We start from the raw sequence: 25,738 nt of genomic DNA, 5'->3' as shown, positions 1-25,738 counted from the left end.
CAGGCAGGGTACGCTCCGGCCCTGTTGCATTGGTATGCGTATCTTTGGGGCCTGCAGTATTTCCAGGACCTGACCCATGGGCACGCAGGCCTCACCCCTTCCATATGGGCCCGTGACATTATCTGATTAGAGTATGACCGTGCAAATCATTGTTGCTACCACTGTTATATAATTGCAACGAATCTTATACAAAGTGTGACACATGGCCAGAAAGGGTTAAGCAGCTTGCAAGCTAATTGACCCAAATTCAACCCTTAGAGACATTTTGGTAGATGTTTGTGTTTTTATGTAATCAAACAATTCCTTTCTATGCTGTATTCTGATAATTCAGAGATCAAAAGGACATCTTAACATTGAAATGAACTGTAAACATAGTAATATCACTGTATTCATCTCTCTTTGAAATGTATAGCAAATCACCTGCGAATGGTGGAAAAACAGGCAATTGCCTTATGTTAATCTGTGTAGCTAATTACCAGTGATGCTTAGGAATAGGTCTACTTCAAAGTCTCCATGATTGCCTATTGTTCGCCTTAGGACTCCAACCTGTCAAGAGAAGGCCTGGAACTGTATAAAAACCCCTTTGGTCCTGATCCTTTTTATCTTCGCTCTGCTTGATGCTTCATGCAGGGGAAGCTTAAGTCCTAAGACTGAGATCTCCAGTCCTGACTGGTTCACGATATGGACAGTAACCTATGGACTAATTCTGAAAGAACTCTTTGCAACTACAAAGCTCACCATCTCTACTATGAATCTGATCTCAGACATACTCATATCTGTATGTGTATTGATCTTGTCACCAATACTCTTTTATTTTTTAATAAATTTTAGTTTAGTTAATAAGAATTGTCTGTAAGTGTGTATTTGGGTAAGCTCTGAAATATTCATTAACCTGGGAGGTAATGTGTCCAATCCTTTGGGATTGGTAGAACTTTCTTATATGGTGAATAAGATTTTCAGTAATCCTCATCATATTTGACTTGGGTGTCTGGGTGGAGGCCCAAGGCTGGGTTACTTTAAGGGAACTGTGTTTTGGCTTCTGGGTAACCAGTAAGGTATTATAGAAGCTGTTTTGTGCTGATTTGGGATTTTCTGCCCCATTCTTTGCAGTTCTCCCTAATTGAGTGACCTCAGCATGGCTCTCCCAGAACCATGCAGCTCGGACCCAGAGGCAGAGATGGAGCGAGAGCCGGTAACACCTGTCTCTTGTGGTCCCGACAGCGGCCTCCTTCTCTCCAGACAAAGCACTGATTTCCCCCAACCCTCTCGCCTCCTGATGATCACTGCCAATACCAGCAGCTGCTGCAGAGGGTGGCCCTGGGTTTTGGCATCTCCTTGGAAGAAGTCCAGGACCAACACCATCAGCTGCTGAACATCCTGCAGCCTAGCGTGCCAGCCTGCATTGCATTGCCCATAAACAACGCCATCCTTCAACCTGCATGCGTGGTCTGGCATGTACCGGCATCCTGCAACCCCACGCCTAAGAGGGTAGAATGCAGATATTTTGTGCCATCCAAAGGGGCTGATTTCCCTTTTTCCCCACCCCTGCTTCCCTAGTGGTGGACATGGTGACTGAACGGGCGAGGCAGCACTCACACATCTCCACTCCTCTGGATAGGGCGGCAAAGCACCTAGACCTCCTGGGATGCAAAATTTACTCCTCCATGCCCCTGCAGTTCCGCATATCCAACTATTTGGCTCTGCTAGTGAAGTATGATTTTAATAACTATGCCAAGCTAGTGGAATTCTTGGAGGATCTACGCAGGACAAACAACAACATTTCCAGGCCCTGGTGGAGGAAGGTCACTTGACGGCCATGGTTAGTCTCCAAGCAGCGGTGGATGCGGCGGACACATCCTCCCGCTCCCTGGCCACTGGTGTCATCATGAGATGAGAGGCCTGGCTGCAATCCTTTTTCACTAGGAGGGTGGTGAAGCACTGGAATGGGTTACCTAAGGAGGTGGTGGAATCTCCTTCCTTAGAGGTTTTTAAAGTCAGGCTTGACAAAGCCCTGGCTGGGATGATTTAGTTGGGAATTGGTCCTGCTTTGAGCAGGGGGTTGGACTAGATGACCTCCTGAGGTCCCTTCCAACCCTGATATTCTATGATTCTATGCATGCATATCAACATCCTAAATCTGCAGGCAGTCCAGTTAGCCTGCTGTGCATTCTTGCCTGTTGTCCACAACCTACTCATTCAGTTTCTCTCAGACAATACCACCGCAGTGGCATACATAAACAGACAGGGAGGCACCAGATCCCAGTCACTTTGCACAGAATCCATCTGCCTCTGGAACTGGTGGCTACGCCACAATGTCATACTCCGTGTGGCATATCTCTCAGGGGGGCAGACCTCCCTGGCAGATCTACTCAGCCAGACCTGGTACCTCAATCACAAGTGGGAGCTCCATTACCCCCATCTCTACTCCATCTGCCATGCTTGGGGCACCCCTCGCTAGGACCATTTTGCCACTTGTGAAAACCGCAAGTTCCCCCTCTACTGCTCCAGGAGTGCCAGAGGCCAAGATTCCCAGGGCAATGCTCTTCTCATTCCATGGCAAGGCAGTCTCCTATACACCTTTCCTCCATTCCTCTTCTCCCCCCACATTCTGTGCAAGAGCCACTGCGACTGGGCCACAATCCTCCTAGTATTCCCGTTCTGGCCCTGACGGTTCCAGATCTACTCAGACTCTCTGCCCACCCCCCAATCCATATCCCTGATCTGCCAGATCTTCTCACCTAGGACCAGGGCAGAGTCTGACGATCCCAGTAGAGGCCCACTTCGACTGATGGCCTGGTTTTTGGATGGGGATCACATGTAGACAATGCCTGTTTGACACCAGTGTGGCACATACTTATGCACAGCAGACAAGCTTCCTCATGGGCATGCTATGCAGTGTAATGGAAGCGCTTCACTTCTGGGCACAACGCCGCTGTCTCCCCCTAAAGGACATCTCTGTTCCCATTATCCTGACTCTTAGAACTTAAGACCTCAGGCCTCGTCCTTAGCGCTCTCTCTGTCCACCTGGCGGCTCTTAGTGCCTTCCTCCTGCTGGTGGACGGATAATTGATGTTTACTCACCTTACGAGCACCCGATTTCTGAAAAGCCGACAAAGAGCTTCCCACCGGTTCTTAAACCTACCCTTTCTTAGGACCTAAATCTTGTGCTCTCTGCCCTCACGAGACCTCCCTTCATGCCCCTGGCCATGTGTGCTCTCTCTCTCTCTCACTTATCCATGAAATTCATCTTCCACTCGGCGGGTCAGCAAATTGGCGGCCATGATGGCTGACCCCCACTACAGACCTTAGGTAGAAGGAAGTAGAACAAAAGGCGGATCACCACTGAGATTGAAAGATACAATTTTGAGTGAGTTAAGAAACCTAAATCCTCCTATACTGACTCTTGCCAACAAAAGAAGTCTTGAAAGCGACTGTTCAAGGTGAAAGTCCATTATACGCACTACCACGATTTTAACGGAGCCATGTGAAGCTGCTGCTGCTATGAGTTGGACTTGGTTTAATCCTCCCAGCCAGTTGATGTGAGCTGTAGTATGCAGAGAAGGGGAATGTTAAATAAACTGTGAAAAACAGAAATTTAGGATGCCATAGCTTAGATTGGCACATCTTGATCCACTACTTGAGGCCTCAGTCTTTGGGTATGCATACACTGTAATTAAACACCTGCAGTTACCCTGTGTCAGCTGACTTGCAGGGCTTGGATTGTGAGGCTATAGCTGCAGTGTAGATAACTGACTCAGGCTGGAGCCTGGGCTCTGGCATTCCGTCCCAGAGCCCAGGCTCCACCCTGAGTCTGGATTTCTACACTGCAGTTTTATAGCCCCTCAACCTGACCCCCATGAGCCCGAGTCAGCTGACACAGGCCAGCTGCAGGTTGTTTAACTGCAGTGTAGACATACCCTTTGTGGCATGTTACAACAGAGAATGGAGCTAGCTTGGGGAAAGACCCAACAGATAGTGTGCAAACAACCATCACCAGCTGAAGCTTGGAGTATGTCGGAAGAGATGAACACTTTCTCTTATGTTGCTAATGAGATCCTGGCGGGAAACATTTACTGATTAGTTGGGCAGTCTTGAAAGTTATCAGAATATGATACAGAACTCTTCTGAATGCCATAACAAAACAGGAACTAAAGTTAACTCAGGTTGTTTTAAACAGTTCCATAGACTGCCCCCCTGGGTAATACACTATTGCTTTCATTTAGCACAGTAAATAAAAAACACTGGCCACTTTTCTAAGTTAGAACACATTATTTTAAGTGTGGTGTGTTTTTGTTTATAAGCTGCTTAGTTTTGAGTCTCTGCAGTCAGATGTAGTGTTTTCCTTTGTATTTTCTTTAAGAATATTCCTGGCTATGCTATCACTATGGGTATTTTAAATATGAAAATCTTCTGAGCAGTCGGAGATTTGCTTATGAACATGGGGCCCCTCGGGAGTTCCATGTGGTTGTGTAGAAAACAATGTCCTTGAGTGTTTAGTAATGCGACTGACAGGCGGAATTCCTGAGCTCTATTCATGTCTGCCAGTGATTCACTTTGGAAAGTCACTTGGAGCAAAATTTTCATAGCACTCATAGCACCCACTGACTTCAGTTAGAGTTGTGGAAGCTCAGTACCTCTGAAAATCAGTCCATCAGCATCTCAGTTTGGACAATCCAAAACTAAGGTACCCAGAATTAGTGGGTTCTTTTGAAAATTCTTCCCAAAGCCTGTGTCTCAATTTATCCATTTGTAAATAAATTATATTATCTTCCAGAGGCAGAATCCTTGACTGTTCCCACCATTGAAACCATTTCCCTGATCTGATAAAGTGGTGCATGTCTTCTGAATCTTACTTGATAACCAAATTGCAATGATCTGAATTATATATTTCCAGCTTTTTGGCAAGGTTTGTGCATGCAGTCCTTTCTCACAGACACACCTGCCATGGTGACACATGCCTTTGAAATCTATACGTAGGAATACTGAGCATTTAGATTGAATGAATAATGGCAGGACGATAAATCTTAATTTCAGAGTCCCTGCCAGAGCTCAGGCTCTCACACCTGCCCAAGCTCCAGCCCGAACTGCAACATGCACTAGCTGATGCCCCACTAGAGCAAATCCGTCTATCCAGGCTGGGAGACTCACTCCCAGCTGCTGTGTAGACATAACCTTATGCTTTTGGCAGTAACCTCAGATAGGGCAAGAAGAATCCCTTCTCTGCCTCTCATGTGGATAGAGAAGTGGAATAACTTTGGAAGAGTGTTTGTTGATGGTCCCATCGGAAGCAGAGACACTGCCCATGGCTCTCCTTCCATGTGGTCTGGAGAGAAAAAGAGAGTATGAACATCCTGGTCCCTATGTGGTGACTAGAAATAAGCATTTCAAAGTAGGAGCTGCCCTGCTTCTCACAAGATGCCAAGGGAGATCAGTTATCTGCCAGTTTGCCAGCTGATAATGCCAATATACAAGATGGAACTGATTGGTGCTGAGAAGGGAAGTTTTTGAGAGGTTAGTGTATGCTGGTGGAGGGGCAGATAGAAGGTAGCGCAACAGAGGGGATGGTTGCGGTGGGGAGTGTTGGGGGACAGAAGGACAGGTCAATGAAGACTTCTACTCAATATACAGCAGCGGTCAAAAATACAAACCAAATATTATGATGGATAAAGAACGGAATAGAAAATAATATTAAAATAACATGGTGACCTAAATCAATAGCATTCTTTCACCTGAAATACTGTGGTCAATTCTGGTCACTCATCACAAAATAGGAGCCCAAAAAAGTATGACTAAAATGATTATAGATATGAAAAGATGTCAGTGTCAGGAGAGAGTGAAAATATTGGGAGCACATAGGTTTAGAGAGATGATTAAGAGGGAAAACAAAACAATAGATACTAGATAATGAATGATATAGATGGATGTTCTTATTTACCTTTATCTTATTTTACAAGAACAAAGGTGCCATCCAATGAAACTGAAAGGCAATATATTTAAAACTGATGTAGAAACGCTTCTTTTTTTACACAAGGCATAACTGATCTGTGAAACTCTCTGCTACAGGATATTGAGACTAAAAGATTCATAGGATTTTTAAAAAAAGACATTTGTATGGACAACTAGAACATCCATAATTACATTAAATAGAATGGGAAAAAAGAAGACATGCCATCTTAATAATTATTTCGGCATCTGAGAGTACTGATCTTTGGTGTATTTGATGGTTGAATTAGAGAAGTTTTGCTCCTAAATCTGGAGGTGGCTCATAGGTTTGCATTGGTTTTGGAGAATTTATCAAAGGAGACGGAATGACTTCCTGGAACTTTGTCTCTGTCTTGAGTGATAAAATTGGTGAGGATGTTGGTAACTGCTAGTAGGTGTGTCTTTGATCTGTGGGCAACCACAGACATCATTTAAGCTGATAGGTGTGCTATCGACCTTTCATTCACCCTAAATGAGGGAGCAATTAAGTGCCCTTTTGTTTAGTGATAGAAGTTACCTTCCAAATCATGGACTAGCATGTCAAAGCTGGAATAGAAGCTGAACCATGCGGTCTGGGGACTGATTGGATTGCAGCTATGTACATGTGTGTCTGGGTGTCAGAAGTAGAAAGCTAGAAGAAAAAGCAGCTAGAGGAAGTCGGGGACAGCCAGAGAAGCACTGCTAGCATGGCCCTCAGAAGCCAAGAGAGAGAGCTTCTTTTGGGCAGAGTGCTGACTGGAAAGACAGATTTGGACCTGTGAGCAATGAAACCACCTTGCTGTTTATTCCTACTGTGTTCAAGGAAACAGGACTTTGTGCACTTTGTACAGGATTTTGTAAATAAACAGGAATACACCAAAGAAATACCTGACTCCATATAATTAATTCCTCCTCATAATGGAAACAGTCTCTAAGGCTCTGAATGCTGGCTAACTGCTTCAGCTAATAGGGTCAACAATACCTTAAACTGTATAAACTCTTCTCCCACCTCTGGAAGGTTTGTTATCTCTCCTTTGCATTTTGTGAGATGCTAAGTTAATGTTGAAGGTTCTAGCCTCAGCTCTATCTTGCAAAAAGAAGAACAGGAGTACTTGTGGCACCTTAGAGACTAACAAATTTATTAGAGCATAAGCTTTCGTGGACTACAGCCCACTTCTTCGGATGCTCTATCTTGAAGTTGCAACTTGGTGTCTGATTGTCTAAAAATTTTGTCAAGAACCTCTTTAAAAACAATCAGTGAAAGACCACTTAAGCAATCCTGAGGTTAATAACGACAGACCATGGTTTAAGCAACAGGGTTTCATAGGCCATGGTATGGTATGCCATACTGTGGGATGACATGGAAAGAGCATCTGCCAGAAACTCATGCTATTTTGATCTGGGGAGAATAGCTTTTTACATCCAGTTCTCTGATGGGAATGCTAAAAGCTCTTGGATCCATTGGAGTATGGCTTTGGAAACAAAGTCAGGACAAACTAACACCTGCAGTGCACATTCTGCCACTTCAGTGGTTCTTGGGAGCTATGCATATCTCCCATTATAAAAGATGTTGAGGCTTTTTGAGATGACTGGAATTGTTGTTTGGCAACCCATTTCAGAAATGACAGAATTCACTTTGGGATTACTGCTGTCATGGCCAACAGCTTCAGCTGGAACCATGCCAGCCAAATGTACTGCTAGTGTAAGTCATTTGAAGTCCGAATGGCACTGGTGAATTTGGCTCTTTTAATTTTTGGAGAGTCTGAGGAGTGGGCAGACTGCAATAAGTATTAATTATTACTGGATTAATTTTATACGTTAGGAATATTTTCAAGAATTTGGATTCCTGATACAACTTTGTCTCCAGTACCAGCCAATGATACCTGAATGTTCTCTACATTTAAGTATTTTGCTCCTTAATTAACTAAAATGGAACTATCCTATGCCTTAAATATTCTTTATGAAATGTTTTCATCCTTATAAATTTTTCCTTCAGAGCTGGACAGCTGAACAGAATTTTGCAAGAGGACAAGGCTGGATGCCTGGGAGCCTCTAGGCAGAACAGCAAACTAGAGCTGGAGGCACTCTTGTGCTTCTCTCTTGGATTTTTTGGCAGACATCTTTAATTTCAAATTTTTTAAACTTGTGGCTGATTAAATTGTAGAATAGAAGCATCCCCCTAGCTATCCCCACTGAGATGGAGTCTGAGTGAGACTTCTTCCTTACCACTTTTAGGTGATTTAGGTGACCTACTTTGCTTCAGTAGTCTCTCAAAAAATTAAATGTAACTGGACGACTACCAAAGTTACCATGGACAATAAAGGGGAAGGGATGCAGAGCAGGATAAATAAAGAGCACATCAGAGATCTTCTGACCAATCTGAATGAATTCAAATCAGTGGGCTGGATGCTATTCACCCCAAGATACTGACGGGAATTAGCTGAAGAAATCTGAGCCACTGGCAATAATATATGCAAACTCATGGATGACAGGAGAGGTCCCAGAAGACTGAAGAAGGGCTAACATAGTGCCCATCTTTAAAAAGGGGGAAAAGAAGGAGCTGGGAAACTATAGACCAGTCAGCCTGGCTTTGATACCTGGAAAGCTAGAGCAAAGTATAAAACATTCAATTTGCAAATACCTGGAGGATGAATGGGTAATCACTAACAGCCAGCATGGATTTACCAACCAAACCAGCTTGATTTCTTTCTTTGACAGGGTAACTGATTTGATGGATAGGGGAAATGCGGGTGGACATAATATACCTGGACTTCAGCAAGGCTTTTGACACAGTCCCACATGACATTCTGATAAGTAAGCTGTAGAAATAGGGGCTTGACAGAACTACCATTAAGTAGGCACATAATTGGTTAAACAACTTCAAACAAAAGTAACTATTAATGGAATGATGTCAGATTGCAGGAAGGTCTCAAGTGGGGTTCCACAGGAATCTGTTCTGGGTCTGGTATTGTTTAACATCTTTATTAATTACCTGAATGTAGGTATAGAGCGCATACTGATCAAGTTTGCAGGTGACACAAAGCTGGGGGAGTGGTGGGGGTTGCCAATACGTTGGAGGACAGAGCTAAAATTCAGAAGGATCTTGATAAATTGGAGACCTGGGCTATAGACAACAAAATGAAATTCAACAAAGACAAATGTAAGGTGCTACGCTTAGGGAAGAAAAACCAAATACACAAATATAGAATGGGGGGAAACTGGGTTGGCAGCAGCACTGCTGAGAAGGAACTGGGATCACAACCACAACATGAGTCATCAAGTTGGAAAGAAGGCAAATGCAATTGTAGATTGTATTAACAGAGGCATGGCGTGCAAGTCACAAGAGGTGATTGTAACACTCTATGTGGCACTGGTTAGGCCTCAGCTGGAGTACTGTGTCCAATTTTGGTACCAATGTATAGAAAGGATGTAGAGAAACTGCAAAGGATCCAGAGGTGGGCGACAAAGATGATCAAAGGGATGGAATGCATGACATATGAGCAAAAGCTGAAGGAAATGGGTATGTTTAGTTTGGGGGGAAAAAGGAGATTTAGGGGGGATATGATAGCGGTCTTCAGATACTTGAAAGGCTGCCAGAGAAAAGTTGTTCTCTTTTGCACAGAGGGCAGGAGAAGAGGCAATGGGTTCAAACTACAGCATAGCAAATTTAGATTAAATCTCAGGGAAAACTTCCTAACTGTAAGAACAGTATGACAATGGAACAAACTGTTTCGGGAGGTTGTGGAAGCTCCTTCACTGGAGGTTTTCAAAAGGAGGCTGTAGAGCATCTGTTTTGGATGGCTTAGACACAACAAATCCTGCATCTTGGCAGGGAGTTAGATTAGATGACCCTTGCGGTCCCTTCTAACCCTATGGTTCCATGATTGCTGTCTTCATCTGGAGTATGCCTGTCAGCTGAAGAGGCACTGTAGTTAAAGGAGCTGTGACTTTCCCATGCTGTGCTTCCATAGTGGTTTTTGGCAGACAGTCAGGAACTCAGCATGTGGATACAAACAGCTGCTCGGTGGATTTAGCAGGCTGCCAAGCTAGTAGCACACTCTGAAGAGTAAGACTGGTGTTCTGGCACAAAACTGCCAGTGATTCTCACTGTAGGTTCTCCAGAGCCAGTGGTTTTTGGTATTGGGCCAAAAGCACTCTCCTTCTGGAACAAAAACAAGCTAGAACCCATTTATTCAACATGGCTCTAATACTTGCCACCCAAACTGTGTTAAAAACTGGTTTAGCTGGAATCATGTGTAAGTTTCAAAGTTTTTTCTTGGCCTAATGTTGTTTGAATCAGGTTAGGATGAGTTATGTTTGATGGTGACTAAAAGCTTCTTTAAAGTATTTTTCTAACTATTGTTTAATTACCAATCTTCAAAGGACCACAATGGCACTGTTACTCTTGCTACAGAAACAAGACTGAACAAAAGAGTGTCATGAAAGCAGTGTAAAACCTCTGTGTTTTTTATCTTTCCGGTCTAGCAAGGATGTTTTTCTTACATACTCTGAAGTAGAGAAACAATGCAGAGCACAAACATAGCATAAACTCTCAAATACAGATTTCTGAGTGATATTGTTTCTTCTTTTCAAATTTCTTAGATTCAAACACACAGTTTCTTAGTCAAGCATATCTCTGAAGAATTATTTGAGTTAGCATTATACTGACAGTTTAAAATGCACTATAGATATACTAATATTTAGTGTCCTAAAATGTAGTAAAGATACAAATGTAAGCAGTATTACTTACTTCAGTAAGCAATCAGGATCAAGGTCAACTCTCTTGAGCCAGGATTCAGGAAACCGTCAACTAGGCAAGTGGTTGGTTTTTACTGAAATTGTATTTATTGCTCACTTTTCAGGAAAAGAACATATCTAATATCTACATACCTCTAAGACTGTTCCATATTGTAAGAACTTGCAAACAGTTGTCAGGAGTAAGCGAAACTCTGAGATACACTAGACTCTTTTCAGAGTAGCAGCCGTGTTAGTCTGTATCCGCAAAAAGAACAGGAGTACTTGTGGCACCTTAGAGACTAACAAATTTATTAGAGCATAAGCTTTCAGTAGCCCACGAAAGCTTATGCTCTAATAAATTTGTTAGTCTCTAAGGTGCCACAAGTACTCCTGTTCTTTTTACTAGACTCTTTATCTACAAATTCAAACAGGAAAGTGTGGTATTCGTGTCTATGTAACTATGTCTTTGTTCTCTGCGTACCATACATTTAAATTTCCAGAAACTGTCTGTCCCTATAGTTGCTACAACCTGTTACAGAGCCTCTGTGATCTCTTATGGACACTTTACTACTACTTTTTTTTCTTGTTGTTTTCTTTAATCTAAAATAAGTAATTTTATAATGAAAGTATATGGTTGGTGATATATGCCTCGATTCAGCAAAATGCTTTAAGGACATACATCAATCCCTATCCAGCTCAGCACTTAAGTAAATTTAAAATTAATTTTAAGCATTTACTTAACTTTCATTGATTTAGGTATGGTCTACACTTAAAAAGTGTTATCAGCATAGCTATTTCATTAAGGGGTGTGATTTTATTTACTGACATAGCTATGCTGATGAAAGCTCTTGTGTGGACACAGTTATGCTGGTAGAAGGTGCATCATACCAGCATAGCTTACTTTGCCTCATTGTACCAGAATATACCATACCACAATAGGCACTTTCAAACTGGTGTAACTGTTTCTAGCTAGAGCAGGGGTGGGCAAACTATGGCCCGCGGGCTGGATCCGGCCCGTGAGCTGTTTTAAGTCAGCCTGCAAGCTCCCACTGGGGAGCCGGGTTGGGGGCTGCACCATGCGGCTCGGCCACACTCCGGTGCTCCACCTGGGGCGCCGGGTCAGAATGCACAGAGATCTAAATAAATTAAACCAAGGCTTTGTCTGTAGGTACTATTTAAAAAAAAAAAAAAAGAAATGCAGCAGTTTTATGACAACAGTGTACTTAATACATTATTTACAAAACCCAAACACTTAAAAGAAATAGTTAAGGACACTAGTCTGACATTCTTCACTTATGAAGCAAACATTATTATTATAGAGACTAGAGGAAAATATATTAAGTCACAAAACCATTAACTCTAACACAGACTACTGGCTTATTTTAAGGAATATTTATTTATCTTTTAGTATTAAAATAGTTTCTTTTCATTATGTAACTGAATAGAAAATACCAGTAAATATATTGATAAATTAACAGTGGACTCTTTTACCAAGTACTTATAGCTGTTTCTGGAAAATAATGTCGTATAACTTATGGTAACTTGAAATTGAGACTGGTCAGTTTGTCCTTAATCTACACATATAATTTTTGTTTCTCTTCCTGAAAGGTGCTGTGTTGTTGTTTTTTATATGTTGAATTACTGATGAAGAAATAATACTTATTTGTTAAGGTTATTGTGTTGTGGTGAAATATGCATTATTTTATACTGCATATGAAATATTCATGTTTAAAACTTGATAAGAATATTTGTTACAAAGGGAGTGAAAGATTTTTTAGTCTTCAACTATTCTTTGAGTGCTTTGATTTTGTAAACAATGTGATAGGTAAATACATATTATCTATCTTGAGATTTTGTACTGCCTCCCATCACCATAGTATGTAAGCATCATTTTTGTTACAGTGAAGTAGATTAGCAATAGTGAAGTCCCTTGTGGGGACTTGAACCGTGGAGTCTTCATCTCTACTCTCTTTTTGAGTTATATAAAGCTTTTGTTTTGGATAGATTTGTGTGTGTGTGTGGTTTTGATTTGTTTTTCAGATGTGGGGAGGAAGAGAGGAGCAACTGATGCTTTCAATATTCTAGTTACTGTAGAAAAGACTTATCAGATAGGAAGATTTTGCACCATTTCTAAAAGGTGGTCACATTCTGGATTCATAGCTCTTCAATTGAGCTTTGCCACCAGCTCAAGTGCCCATAAATCCCCAATACATCTGTTGTTTAGTTCAATTCCACTGCAAGTTCTCTCTCTCTCTCAGATGTCTTGTACATTTGTTAACACAAAGCCCCTATATTCTAATACAAGTAATAAACACAGCTGCTAAATCATATTCCCAGCCCATTAATATAACCACATTGCTGGTGCTATTAATACCTCTACTAGTTCTTTGTCTGCATATCAACATGTTTAATTATCCTAGGAACACATGAGACTAGTGGTCCATTTAGTCCAGTATCCTGTCTTTGACAATGGCTGACACTAGATGTTTCTGAAGCAATCAGTTGCAGAATATAACCTGCACATAGGGATGTTTCTTCCTAACCGTATTTGTTATGCCCTGAAGCATAGGGATTATATTCCTTCCAAACTTTTAAAAAGCCTTACTAATATAATTCTGAATCTAATAATTACTAATATAAACACCTACTCCTCAATGATATCTTGTGGCAATGAGTTCCATAGACTAACTTCAAGGTTATGTATAATTTTGACCCTTACGTATCTGATCTAGTCTTTCATCACATTGTTCTCTCCGTTCAGACAATGGTGGTAGCCTGATGCCCCATTTGTCCACTTCTCTAATATCCATCTTTGCATCTTTTTCCATTCTTCTCTCTCAGATGGAATGTCTGTGCTGAGCTGGATTGCAAGACCAGAGTTGGTTGGAAAAATTCCAATTAAATGTGTTTTCTGGTTGGAATTTGACACTTGGGCAAAAATGAAATGTTTCACCAAGACAGTTCAATTTCAACGAAGTTCCAGGGAACTCTGCCTTCCCTCAGCAACCTGCCTGCTTTCCTGCCAGCTCAGCAGCAAATTTGGCAGACTGATGGGGAGCCAGAAGCCTGAAAGCCCTAGTAGCCTCAGCTCCCAATCTCCAAGGCTTGTGGTTCCTTGCCAGCAGGGTGTACTGATTGAAATAAAAGAGATTTAAATAACTTAATTTAATCATGATTTAAAACAGCAAGCAGGAAACCTTGATTTGAAATCATCTGTTTTAATTGTATTTTGCATTTGCACCTTTAAAATTATTTTCCTAAAGTAAGATTCATTCTCATTACTTGGAAACAATCAAAACATATTTGCAATTAAATATAGCCTTACACTAAACTTGGTGCTTCTTATCAGAGGACTACACTATAGCTATACACATTTATTTAAGCAATTATATAGTTTAACTTACATTTAATCAGATTCTTAATTTTACTATGTATAAATGGTGAATGATGCATTTCTTATTTACTAGATGACGATTAATTTTTCACTTGTGATGTGTGTCAAGCTCTATTTGCATGAAAATTCAATTAAAATGCACATAAACAGCATTTCAATTTTTTTTATTAAATAAAACAAAACAAAAAACCCAAGGTCTATCAATCTGACCTGTGGGAAAATTCCTTTCTGACACCAAATATGGTTAGATCCTGAGCACGTAAGCAAGATTCAACAGCCAAGATTCTGAGAGAAAAGTCTCAGTGCCATCTCAGAGCACTGGCCTACCCCATCTAATGTTCCATCTCCAGCCATGGCCATCTCTGATGCTTCAGATGAAGGAGACAAAAGAAAAAACCTCACACCACCATAGAATATACTGGGGGGAAAACTTTCCTTTCTGACCCCCTAAAGATGACCAGCTGAAATCCTGAAGCATGAGATTTTAGAAACATAAGACATGTATTGGACTGCTGAGCCCAGCCCCCCACTGCTGCAGGCTGCCCCATCATACAATCCCACTCAAAAACGTATCAAGGTCTATCTTAAAACTAATTAGTTTTTGCCCCACAACACCTACTGGGAGGCTGTTCCAGAACCTCACTCCTCTGGTGGTTAGAAATCATCTTCTTATTTCCAGCCTAAATCTGCACACCCAGACTCAGGTTTGAACTACGTCCCCTAACAGCTGTAGACTTAAACTGAAAGCAGCTTAAGAAGTGTTTCTGTCTTTAACACTCAGATGACCAACTCCCAATGGGGTCCAAACCACAAATAAATCTGTTTTACCCTGTATAAAGCTTATACAGGGTAAACTCATAAATTGTTCGCCCTCTATAACACTGATAGAGAGATTTGCACAGCTGTTTGCCCCCCCTCAGTATTAATGCATACTCTGTGTTAATTAATAAGTAAAAATGATTTTATTAAATACAGAAAGTAGGATTTAAGTGGTTCCAAGTAATAACACACAGAACAAAGTGAATTACCAAGCAAAATAAAATAGAACACGCAAGTCTATGTCTAATACAGTAAGAAGACTGAATACAGATAAAAACCTCACCCTCAGAGGAATTTCAGTAAGCTTCCTTTTACAGATGAGTCTCCTTCTAGTCTGGGTCCAGCAATCACTCACACCCCCTGTAGTTACTGTCCTTTGTTCCAGTTTCTTTCAGGTATCCTTGGGGGTGGAGAGGCTATCTCTTTAGCCAGCTGAAGACCAAATGGAGGGGTCTCCCAGGGGTTTAAATAGACCTTCTCTTGTGGGTGGAGACCCCCTCCTCTTTCCTATGCAAAGTCCAGTTCCAAGATGGAGTTTTGGAGTCACATGGGCAAGTCACATGTCCATGCATGACTCAGAACTTACAGGTAGCAGCCATAGTTCACATGCTGCCTTGAACGTCCTCAAGTAGACTTCTTATGTGGATTGGAGCCTTCCAAGATCCATTGTCCATTAAGTGCTTCTTGATTGGGCATTTAACTTGCACATTCCTTTCTCAAAAAGCTGACCAAATGTGTTTCTAAGGCTACTTAGAAATCAAGCAAGTACACAGCCAATATTCATAACCTCAAACACAAAAATGATACATTCATACAAATAGGAGGAATAGATTCAGCAGATCATAACCTTTACAGAGATATGTTACATGGCATATGTAGCATAAAACATATTCCAGTTATGTCATATATACATTTATAAGCATACTTCCATAAAGCCTTATGGGGTGCACCGTCACAGTGCTTTCATGATAAAGAGATTGCACTATGGTACTAGTATGAGGTGAATTGAAAAATACTATTTATTTTATTTTACAGTGCAAATATTTGTAATAAAAATAATATAAAGTGAGCACTCTATACTTTGTATTCTGTGTTTTAATTGAAATCAATATATTTGAAAATGTAGAAAAACATCCAAAATATTTAATAAATTTCAATTGGTATTCTATTATTTAACGGTGCAATTAAAACTGCAATTAATCACTATAAATTTTTTTAATCGCGTGCGTTAACTGCGATTAATCGACAGCCCTAATAAAAATATTAAATAAGATTAGTCTGAAGACTGATCCTGAGGAACTCCACTAGTAACCTCCCTCTAGCTGTCTCTAACAAAGTCTCATTTATTGGCATTGCCAATCTCCAGGACATGGATGAATGCAAAATGTTGAAAAGTTTGTGTGACTTTTCCTGCACTATCTCAACTGGCATTTTCAGGGTATTTGCATTCACTGTAAGAGTTCCTGGAAGCTACAGTACTCATCTGATTGAGTTGAAGCAGCTGGGGTGACTGCTTCATCAAAAGAAAATATTGCTATTGGGATGGGCTGATCCTCTGTTTCTTGCAGATATTTCTGCTCAGTGTCTTGCTCCTGCTGATGGAAAGTGTATTGCACTAGTTGACCTTCTTGAGTAGATCTGAAGGGAGAGAGATTTGACTCTAGAGGTGAGGCAAATGGAATAAGTCTTCCTTTTTGATTGCGTGCCCCAAGGAGCCCAGAATGGGTATGACTGTATGCTATAGGGATATGGAGCTGCAGGCCATGGAGGGAGAAAACATGAAGGCCTTTAACTTTGAGACTCTTGATGTCTGTGTTTATAGCAATGTCCTCTAGATTCCTTGTCAGACCAAGCTGGCTCATAGGGAGGGGAGTGTGGTGAGTAGGAGGGTGACATCTCCTGTTCAGAGATAAAGGAAGAGACAATGTATTTCTTCAATAGAAGGAGTGTTCTAGGGAGCTCTGGAATGCCTTCCATGTATACTGAGGCCCTGGCTGCAGATGGTGCCAAGCAAGGAAATTTCTCTATGAGGAAAGCAGTGGTTGACTGCAGTTATTAGGTTACTGTTAAGTTGCTCATTACCATGAAGGTCTTTTGTATCAATAAGGCTTGCTCCAGAAAAATCTGTACCGCAGTGGCAGCCATCAACGTAGTGGGTCCTTTGGACGTCAGCGCAGAATGTATCAGTGCTGAGGAATTGGTACTGATAGAGGCACAGATAGGTTCTTCAGAACAGCCATGGTTATTTGGTAACCAGATGGTGCCAAAGTATCAGAAGGACCTGTGAAATACCTATTGGATGAGAAATCTGAGCAGGAACAGATACATGATGGGATTTCTGCTTTGATTTTCTGGGTCCCAGGGAAGTACACCTGTGTTTGCAGGGGCTCTTTTCTACCACTTTCCTCCAATGATGGTGCAGATGAAGTCTTCGTTGCTTTTCATGACTCAGGCGTTAGGAGAGTGCAGCATTTCTGAGGAAGAATAAATCTTGGAGCTTGGAGTAGATCTGCAGCTTACTGGACCACTAGCATAGATGGTCTAGTCTTTTCCCCTAAGGCTCAAATGGAGTGTTCCAGGAGGAAAAGCCTGAGGTGGGATTTGCTCGCTTTTTGTGTCCTCTTATGAAAAGAGCAACGTATCAAGCACTTATCTGGAATGTGTGCTTCACCAAGCAGAAGAGGCACTTATAATATTCATAATTAATAGGAATGGCTTCCTTACAGAAGGGGTAGGATCTGAATCCTGGAGACTTGGATTCCGCCACTGCAGCGAAGTTCTGGTACTGGGATAAAATCCTTCAAGTTTTTAAGTGTCTCTTTTTTTAATGCATGTTAAACTTTACTAAACTAACAACTATATTAATTAATAAAAAAAAACAGTAACTAGAAGAGAAATAGACACTGTGGGGGTAAGATCTTGCTGCCACAAGAGGTTAAAAAGGAACTGAGGGATGGTTGGGCCCACTCTGCCCCTTATGCCCTAAGATACGGGCAGGTGTGTGTGGAGGTGGAGCACAAGAGCATCTGGAGCACAGGCGTGGCCCCAGTATGCTGTTATTTAAAATAATTCAAACTCATGCACACAGGGCACCTGTAGATCAGAAGTGGACTACATGTGGACAATCACTCTAAGAAGTTATTACTGCTGTCCTTGTTCCCTTCCATCTCCTCTCCTCCCATCTGTTTGTTACCCTTGCTGGTTGTGCCCTGTCTAAAACTAGACTGTAAACTCTCCAAAGCAGGGACCATATCTTTCTCTTTGTTATGGAAAGTGTCTAATACATGACTGGTTGCAACAAAAATAATACAAAACATTTTCAGAGTCCTAGTGGATGAATGTCAGGGTAAAATAATTCCTATAATTGCTTAATAAAGTCTGAAAAGCAGTTTGGGGTCCATTTGGATAGAGGTTTCTGTATAAATGCAAGATCATTATTTGGTCCCAGATCAGACACTCAATATCCTAGCAATAGCTTAAGGACCCTTTTTTCTGAGACATCTTCTTACTTCCTTAAGTTTGTCCTGCTGGGCCTCTGTCATTGGCTTCAAAACTAGTCAATTGAATTTGGTATTGTTTTTATTAATATGTGCATGCAACCCCTTGTGGTGTGCTGGGTATATAAAAATAAATTAATAAAATGAACTTGTCACCAGTTGATCCTTTTCTGACCACCATCTGTCTACCGATCATGTGATGTCTCCAGCTGGGCACCCAAGAGACAGACCATGCAAGATCATTGTGACAGCATATGGTGCTATTTACAAATTTTAAAAGGGCAATAGTTGTTAGGCTGTCATATTAGCAGTTAAAAAGTAATGTTGTTTGGAGGCTAGGTTTTGTTAAGGAAGCCTGTCACTCAGTAGGTATATTTCTCACATGGAGATTTTTCAGTGGGTTTGGAGTAAAAGTTACTAAATAGAGAAATTCTGTTTTTTTTTCCCTTCACATATTCCACAGTTCCTTCGTTGGTGCAATTTGGAATGAAAAATAAAATACATAACATGGAGACCAGGCAGTGATGAGTTAAAGGTTTTATTTCATGTGCCTTTTACGGGCATTATGGGCTCCCCTCACCCTTTTCAGGATGCAAACCAATCTGTGTAGTTTTTAAACTACTGTTAAGATCAAGGATGTGGTTATGAAAAGACTTACAATTTATAGGATACTTAAGCATTAAGGATTGAGGTACAGAACATTTCCTGGGGATTAAGGACTGGCTGGGTGAGCCTCAGGCCATTAACCCCCGCCTGTCATTAATCTCCAGGAAATATCCTGCAGTGAGGTCGTTATTGCTGTTATATGCTGAAACTGAAAACAAACAATGGTGTGTGTTTTTATACAAGATGCTGTTTAATTTGGAATGTAGAGAATTAATGCCTTGTGCATTAGCTAGTCATATTGCTAGAATTGATCGATTCCATGCATCTTACTCTTTTATGATAGACATTATGGGGTTGCATGGGTGTAAGAAAGGAAAGAATTTGACCCATAGTGTGTGTCATACAATTTAATATGATAAATCAATGGTGTTTCAGTGGTATATGTGAACAGAATTTAGCTCTGTACATAGAAAACTACCATAAAATGCTTACTTCACAACAAAGCAATTTATTTACAGTTCTAAGCATCTTGCAGCCTTTTTTTTTTTAAACTCAATGAATAATCCTTTTAGGTTCTCCATAAAGCGGGTGAAATGCCTCTGCTACAGTCCTGAGGCAGCACACAGGCTGCATAAAATAGCATAAATAGCATCTAAATTACTTGGAATACAGAATACACATACAGTTATAGATACTTACAAAAGGCAAATTCATATTGACAGGACTACAATATGTGCTTAGCAGCAGGAAAGCATCTTAGGAAAAAAAGTGGCTTTATATTTTTTTGTAAAGATATATAAACGTGTGTGTGTGTGTGTGTGTGTGTGTAAGTAATAAACACTGAAAAGCTATTTTTGTGTTTTCCTAAAAATGATGCAGGCACTTTTTTAAGGAGACTGGCTGCATTTATTGTTTTGTAGATACACAGATCTATTTTCATAAAGGTGTGTGAAGCTTTTTACAAAAAATCTTTGTAAAAGAGTGAGTGTGTGTGTGTGTGTGTGTGTGTGTGTGTGTGTACATGGCCTCAGTCCTTGCAACCTCCTAGAGAGTCTGTCAAGGCACAACTTAAAAGCTCATTCAGGCAACCAAGACCCCCTGCTAGCAGATTGTCTGCCTAAAAGGTAAGAGAAAGCTAAAAAGAAGTAGAAACTTAAAAGTAGCTTCTCAAAGGCTGCATAGATCTTTTTTTGTTAAACCTAAAGTGTTTAAAAGCTTTAATATTGATGGCCTGTCAACTTTGTCCTGATTCTTTGGCTTTCAGTTAAAAGGTTTTTGTTGTTGTAGCTTATGCAGTTGCTCTGTTGCTATGGAAACGTGACATCAAAATGACGTTTCTCTGTTTAAAAGCTTTTAACTAAATTCCTGCCTGTCAGATGTAGGCCCCATTTTGTGCACTCAAGCTTCAAGCTGTTGCAAAAAGGTTTCATATGTTCTGTTGTCATTCAAATTCTTTATCCACATATGCATGTCTTGTACTACAAAAACCTAAACTAAAAACTCAATCTATATTAAGTGTCCTCTTTTAAAACCCTTTTAGGTCAATCAGCAATGGCTGCAGCAGAAATTCCCAGTTACATTGTTTCTTCTCAGACTGAGAAACACAGAAGGGCCAGAAACTGGACTGATGCAGAAATGAGAGGTTTAATGCTGGTTTGGGAAGAATTTTTTGATGAACTGAAACAAACTAAAAGGAATGCCAAAGTTTATGAGAAAATGGCTAACAAACTCTTTGAAATGACTGGAGAAATTCGCCACGGAGAGGAAATAAAGATAAAAATTACAAATATGACATTCCAGTACAGGTAAGCTTCAGTTAATTCTTTTTATTTTGAGAGATTTTTAGCAGGGGTGACGCAGAGTTATTTGCCTTTCAGAAAAAGTCTCATACAGGAAATCTATAGATAAAAGGTTAAAGATTGTTCATATCGCTTTTAAAAATCTCTCCTGCCAGTACTATTATATCTTTATTATTTTCCCTCTCGTTTATTTTCAAACTCTGTTACAACTTTGTTTCTTTATAGTTAACTAATGGTGCTATGAAATATTGGAATGAAAATGTATTTGGTGTTAAAACAGATTTTCTTGTTTAGGGGGCTGATAATGTTAGCTTGTCAGCAGTTCCTGGCAGTTAAACTGCTGCAGTTTGAAGTGACCAGTTAGAATCAGTGTTACAAGTAAAAGTTCAAATACAAAATAATTTATTTAGGAATGAAGTTCCCAATTTTTGGCATTGCAAGTTGAAGGGTAATACTTCACAGGGCCAAAAATAATTGGATGTCTTATTACTGAGTGACACACATTGCTATAAGCAGCTCTAGCGAAACAACTATTATATCTGCAGAGAGAGAATCAATGTCCTCTGTAAATACTGCTCTAAGAGAGTGGGGGAAGGGGGAAGAGGTGTCTAGAACATGATAAAGACGAGGCAATGTCAGTCATGAGGGAAAGTTGGCTTGAAAGATTGAGACATTCGCACATTTGTTGTTTAGAAAAAAATATAATTTAGCAGAGATATTTGCATATATCTGCTTTAAAAAAAAATCTTATCGCTGAGAGACACAAACTGCCACATACTGGAAATCCTGAGTGGTCATTTAGTTATTTGTTTCTGATGCAAGAAAATCAAATATGTGATTCTTTTACTTCATCTCCACGAAAAGCTAGTATTAATAATAAAAGAGATTATTACAGCAGCAGATCATGTTAAAATTGCTTGCTTTTCTTTGGGGGCACACTGGCTGTATTTCATGCAGACATCACTCATCAAATAGAAAACTAGGGTGAATGCTATAAGCCCCTTTAACTTTGAATTTTCCCTTTCTCAGTTTGTCAAATCCATTAATATTGTCTTTAAGGTGTTTTCTGTAATGTCAAAGCTGGTATTTTATACTCAGCACTTAACATCTTCAAAGTGCTTTACAAACACCTACTTAATCCTCACAACACGTCTCTGAGGAAGGTAAGAAAGTATTATCCACCCCCATTTTACAGATAGGGAGACTGGAACTGAGGTCATTATTTCCCCGAAGTTACAAAGCAAGTCACCCTCAAACCCAGAATTAGAACTCAGTAGTTCTTGACTACCAGGCCTTTGCTTAGCTCACTAAATCATGAAGCCTCTCTGCTAACAAATACATCCCATTGTACCTAGGTTTTACAGGTGTCCAAAAATACTGCATGATATTTCGAGTACTGTAATGGCTATGTGCAGTGGTTGTTTTTGTAAGCCTTTGTTCTGAATTTTCTTTCTGTTATTATCAATCACACAGTCTCAATTTTTTTCTAGTTAATACTTTCTGTTAAGCAGCATTGGGAGGGGAGGGAGTAAAACATATAAACTATGGAGGAAAATTTACTTTTTCATTCCTGTATGTTTTCATTAACTTCCAGAAGCACTTTCAATGCATGCTGCCATGTTGTGAGGTGTATCAAAATGCACCGAGCTGCAATGCTCATTAAGATGCCAACTTTGGGGAGCTTGAAGACTTCCCTGTGTTGGCATGTTACTGTTTTAATACATTATGGAGTCAGAAATACACTTATAAATGTCAGATTTTTGTTGTTGTTGTATAATGGAGACTTAAGTTTCCTAATATTATTTGAAGACAATGTAATGTAAAGTAAACAGACAAGCAAAAGAGATTACTCCCAATTTGTTGTGTTTTCTAATGATTTCTCCTTAATATGTGGAGATGGGAAATATTACAATGGACCTACTGGCTACCACTCTGCTGTCTGCTTTGCTTTTGGACACCTGAGTTTCAATTCATGTTATGGGGTCTGGAGGATACTTGGAGATCACGTCATGCATCATGTTTCAGTGCACTGTGGTGTGAACTGAAATGGAGGGCACGGAAAGCATGAAAAATGCTCTGTATTCAGATAGTATTTTGTAACAAGTATATGGAGTTGTTAAAATTGATCTACAAGTATTTAGCAAAAGTAGCAGGATAACCAGGTCATTTAGCATCTAAATTATTATTATTTCCCTCCACCATCCCAGTCACAAATTGCAGACTTTTATTTCATGAAATATCTGTCTATCATCTGTCTGTGGTATTACTAGGGTGCTTATCACCATAATAATAGTTTGCCAGTGATGTCACCATCAAAAGAAATCAGGTTAGAGCATGGAGCCAGAAAATACTGATGTTTATCCACATATTACGAGTTCAGAAAGAAAAATATTCCTCCCTCCCCCCCAAAAACCAAACCAAAACAACCCTACAATGTAAAAAGGCAGCCACTTACCTGAGCACCTCTGCTGGTTCTATGATACAGGCATATTTAATGGTGAATGTGATGTCGCTGGTGCACTGCGTGCTGGGACATCTCATGGAGTGGGTAATGGTGACTTGCAGCTTCAGGGATCTAAAATGGAAAATAGGTAAATTTGTACTTAATAATCCTCTTACATATTTATCATAATGCCTTTTAACCTGAAGGATTCCATAGCACTTTATGGCTGATCCTGCAACTGTTGCTACTGAATGTAGTACTCATGGTTCTCAATGGAAGTCTTTGTTCATTATGCAGCAGCGGTCTAAAAAGCAGACAAAATGCTAGAATGCATAAGGAGTAGGTTTTAAAAATAATGCTACAATATAATAATATTGTTATATAAATCAATGGTAAGCCCTCCCCTTGAAAAAAATTCCAGATGGGGAAATACTGAAAAGTTTGGGACTTTTTACTTTAAAGAGAGGACAAATCAATAAAAGGCAACATGACAGAGGCATACAAAGTAACAAATGATATAGAGAACGTAAACCAGGTGCTCCTTTTCCCCCTTTCCCTATAATAACAAAGTTATTCAATGAAATTTAAAAACAATTAAAGAAGATACTTTTTACAAAACACATAATTGGCAGGTGGAACTCATTGCAACTAGATATCATTGAGACCAAGAGCTAAGTAGTATTTTTTAAAAGATTAGACATTTTGTAAGGATAACGAGAACACTGGTCATTTAAATTAGATATAATTTTAAAAACATATGAAGTATATAAATCCTCATGCACCATGAATTGTCTGGGGCTAGGAAGAAACTTTCCCTACGAGCAGTCTATTCCACAATTGTCCACGAAGAGGTTTCTTGCATCTTCCTGTGAAGCATTTAGTATTCGCCACTGTCAGAAATAGGAGATTGGAATAGATGGTCTGATCTGGTAGGTAGTTTATGCACTATTACGAATAGTCCCAGTGACTTCATGGTAATAAGCACCTTGCCTAAAATAAATGTTTGCCTGTCTGCAATACATAAAGGAATCACTTCATTCACCACGGCAACCAAGGGCCTAACCTACATTAAAAATGTAGTGCAGATGCAGCTGGGCAAAATCCTACTATAAGAAAAAGTGCAGTGGAAACTTAAGTATCTAGTTAGGGCTGATAGGACACTGGTTTTTAATGTTCTGTGTGAAAGGCTCTGTGCAGTAAACTGCATGTACACCTCTACTTCGATATAACGCTGTCCTCGGGAGCCAAAAAATCTTACCGCGTTATAGGTGAAACCGCGTTATATCGAACCTGTTTTGATCCACCGGAGTGCGTAGCCCCGCCCCCCTCACTCCCCGGAGCAGTGCTTTACTGCGTTATATCCGAATTCGTGTTATATCGGGTCGCATTATATCAAGGTAGCGGTGTACTCCCATTTATCTATCTTGGTAGGTGAAGGTCTTAGTCAAGCGTGCCGGGATTGAAAGTTAAGGTTTCTGATAGAGTGAGTATCAAAAGTTCTGCTTACATTACTAAGTCATCTCCTGCAGTTTAGAATCGCTTAGAATATGTACTGAAGTTCTTTCTACTGTGTTGGCTACTTGGGCATTCAGCACCCACAAACCTACAATTAGTCCTTCTAAAAGAAAATACATTCCTATCATCACTAATATATTGATCTTAATGTGTGCCAATGTACAGTATTAGAGAGAGAAGGGTGTGTGAGGTAATATATTTTATTGGACCAACTTATATTGGTGAAAGAGACAAGCTTTAGAGCTATTATTATTATTTTACTACTGATATAATATGTAATGACTTGTAAAACAAAATACAAGGATTATAGAATATGCACACTAAACAATATGATAGTTCTAATTCCTTTTGATGCTTTAAAAATAAAGGCCGTGTGAATGCAAATTCGTTATTTTTTTGAAACCAGCTCCTCTCTCCTTCCCCCCAAAATTTGAGGAAACAGGATGCAATTGTTACATTTGAATTTGAATTGCAGTCAATTAATGTTAATCATTGGTAAATTTGAATCAGTCTCATGATCTGAATCATAGATTAATTTTTTTAATTTTCATGTGTACATGACAGCAATTAAACATAGTGCCTTGTGTAATTCTTCACCATATTCCATGATATTAAATGACTGGAATCTTTGACCTTTGCTGCAGCAATGACCAAAGATAAGTGCAGCCAAATTACTGCAGAAAGTTTAAATTTGAATATTTTACCAGCTTTCTCTTCAGTTTCAATAATTCATTGCAGACTCACAATTTAAGTATTGTACTTTCCTACATTTTTCTCTCCTGCATCATTGATTTGTGCATGAACAGTGTTATTTATTATTTATTTTGAAAGCTTTTTTCAGAAACCCCAGGAGATGAAGCTTGTTTCCATTCCTCCAGGCTAGTAGTAATATCAAACAAATACCATAATAATAATAATTAATAATAAATTAATAATACCCCCAAAACCCAGCAATAGTGTGTTGAAC

At 39.9% G+C, this 25,738-nt stretch overlaps 1 protein-coding gene across 3 annotated transcripts in view; it reads left to right on the top strand.

The window, feature by feature from the left end:
- The window catches only part of MSANTD1 (Myb/SANT DNA binding domain containing 1), a 71,307-nt gene that overhangs the window by 21,516 nt on the left and 24,053 nt on the right, over positions 1 to 25,738 (top strand). The window contains exons 1-2 of one of the 3 annotated variants that reach the window (XM_065598284.1): positions 20,031 to 20,138; positions 20,555 to 20,819. In XM_065598284.1, the coding sequence (XP_065454356.1) occupies positions 20,566 to 20,819 (254 nt within the window). In that variant the 5' untranslated portion in view covers positions 20,031 to 20,138; positions 20,555 to 20,565. Of the gene's footprint in view, positions 1 to 20,030; positions 20,139 to 20,332; positions 20,438 to 20,554; positions 20,820 to 25,738 lie in introns of those variants that run through there. The other 2 variants (XM_065598283.1, XM_065598282.1) reach the window with 2 other exon arrangements.

This window comes from Chrysemys picta, chromosome 5 (genome assembly GCF_011386835.1).
Source record: "Chrysemys picta bellii isolate R12L10 chromosome 5, ASM1138683v2, whole genome shotgun sequence".
NCBI classification, from domain to species: Eukaryota; Metazoa; Chordata; order Testudines; family Emydidae; genus Chrysemys; species Chrysemys picta.
This window is presented reverse-complemented; position numbering and strand designations above follow the sequence as displayed.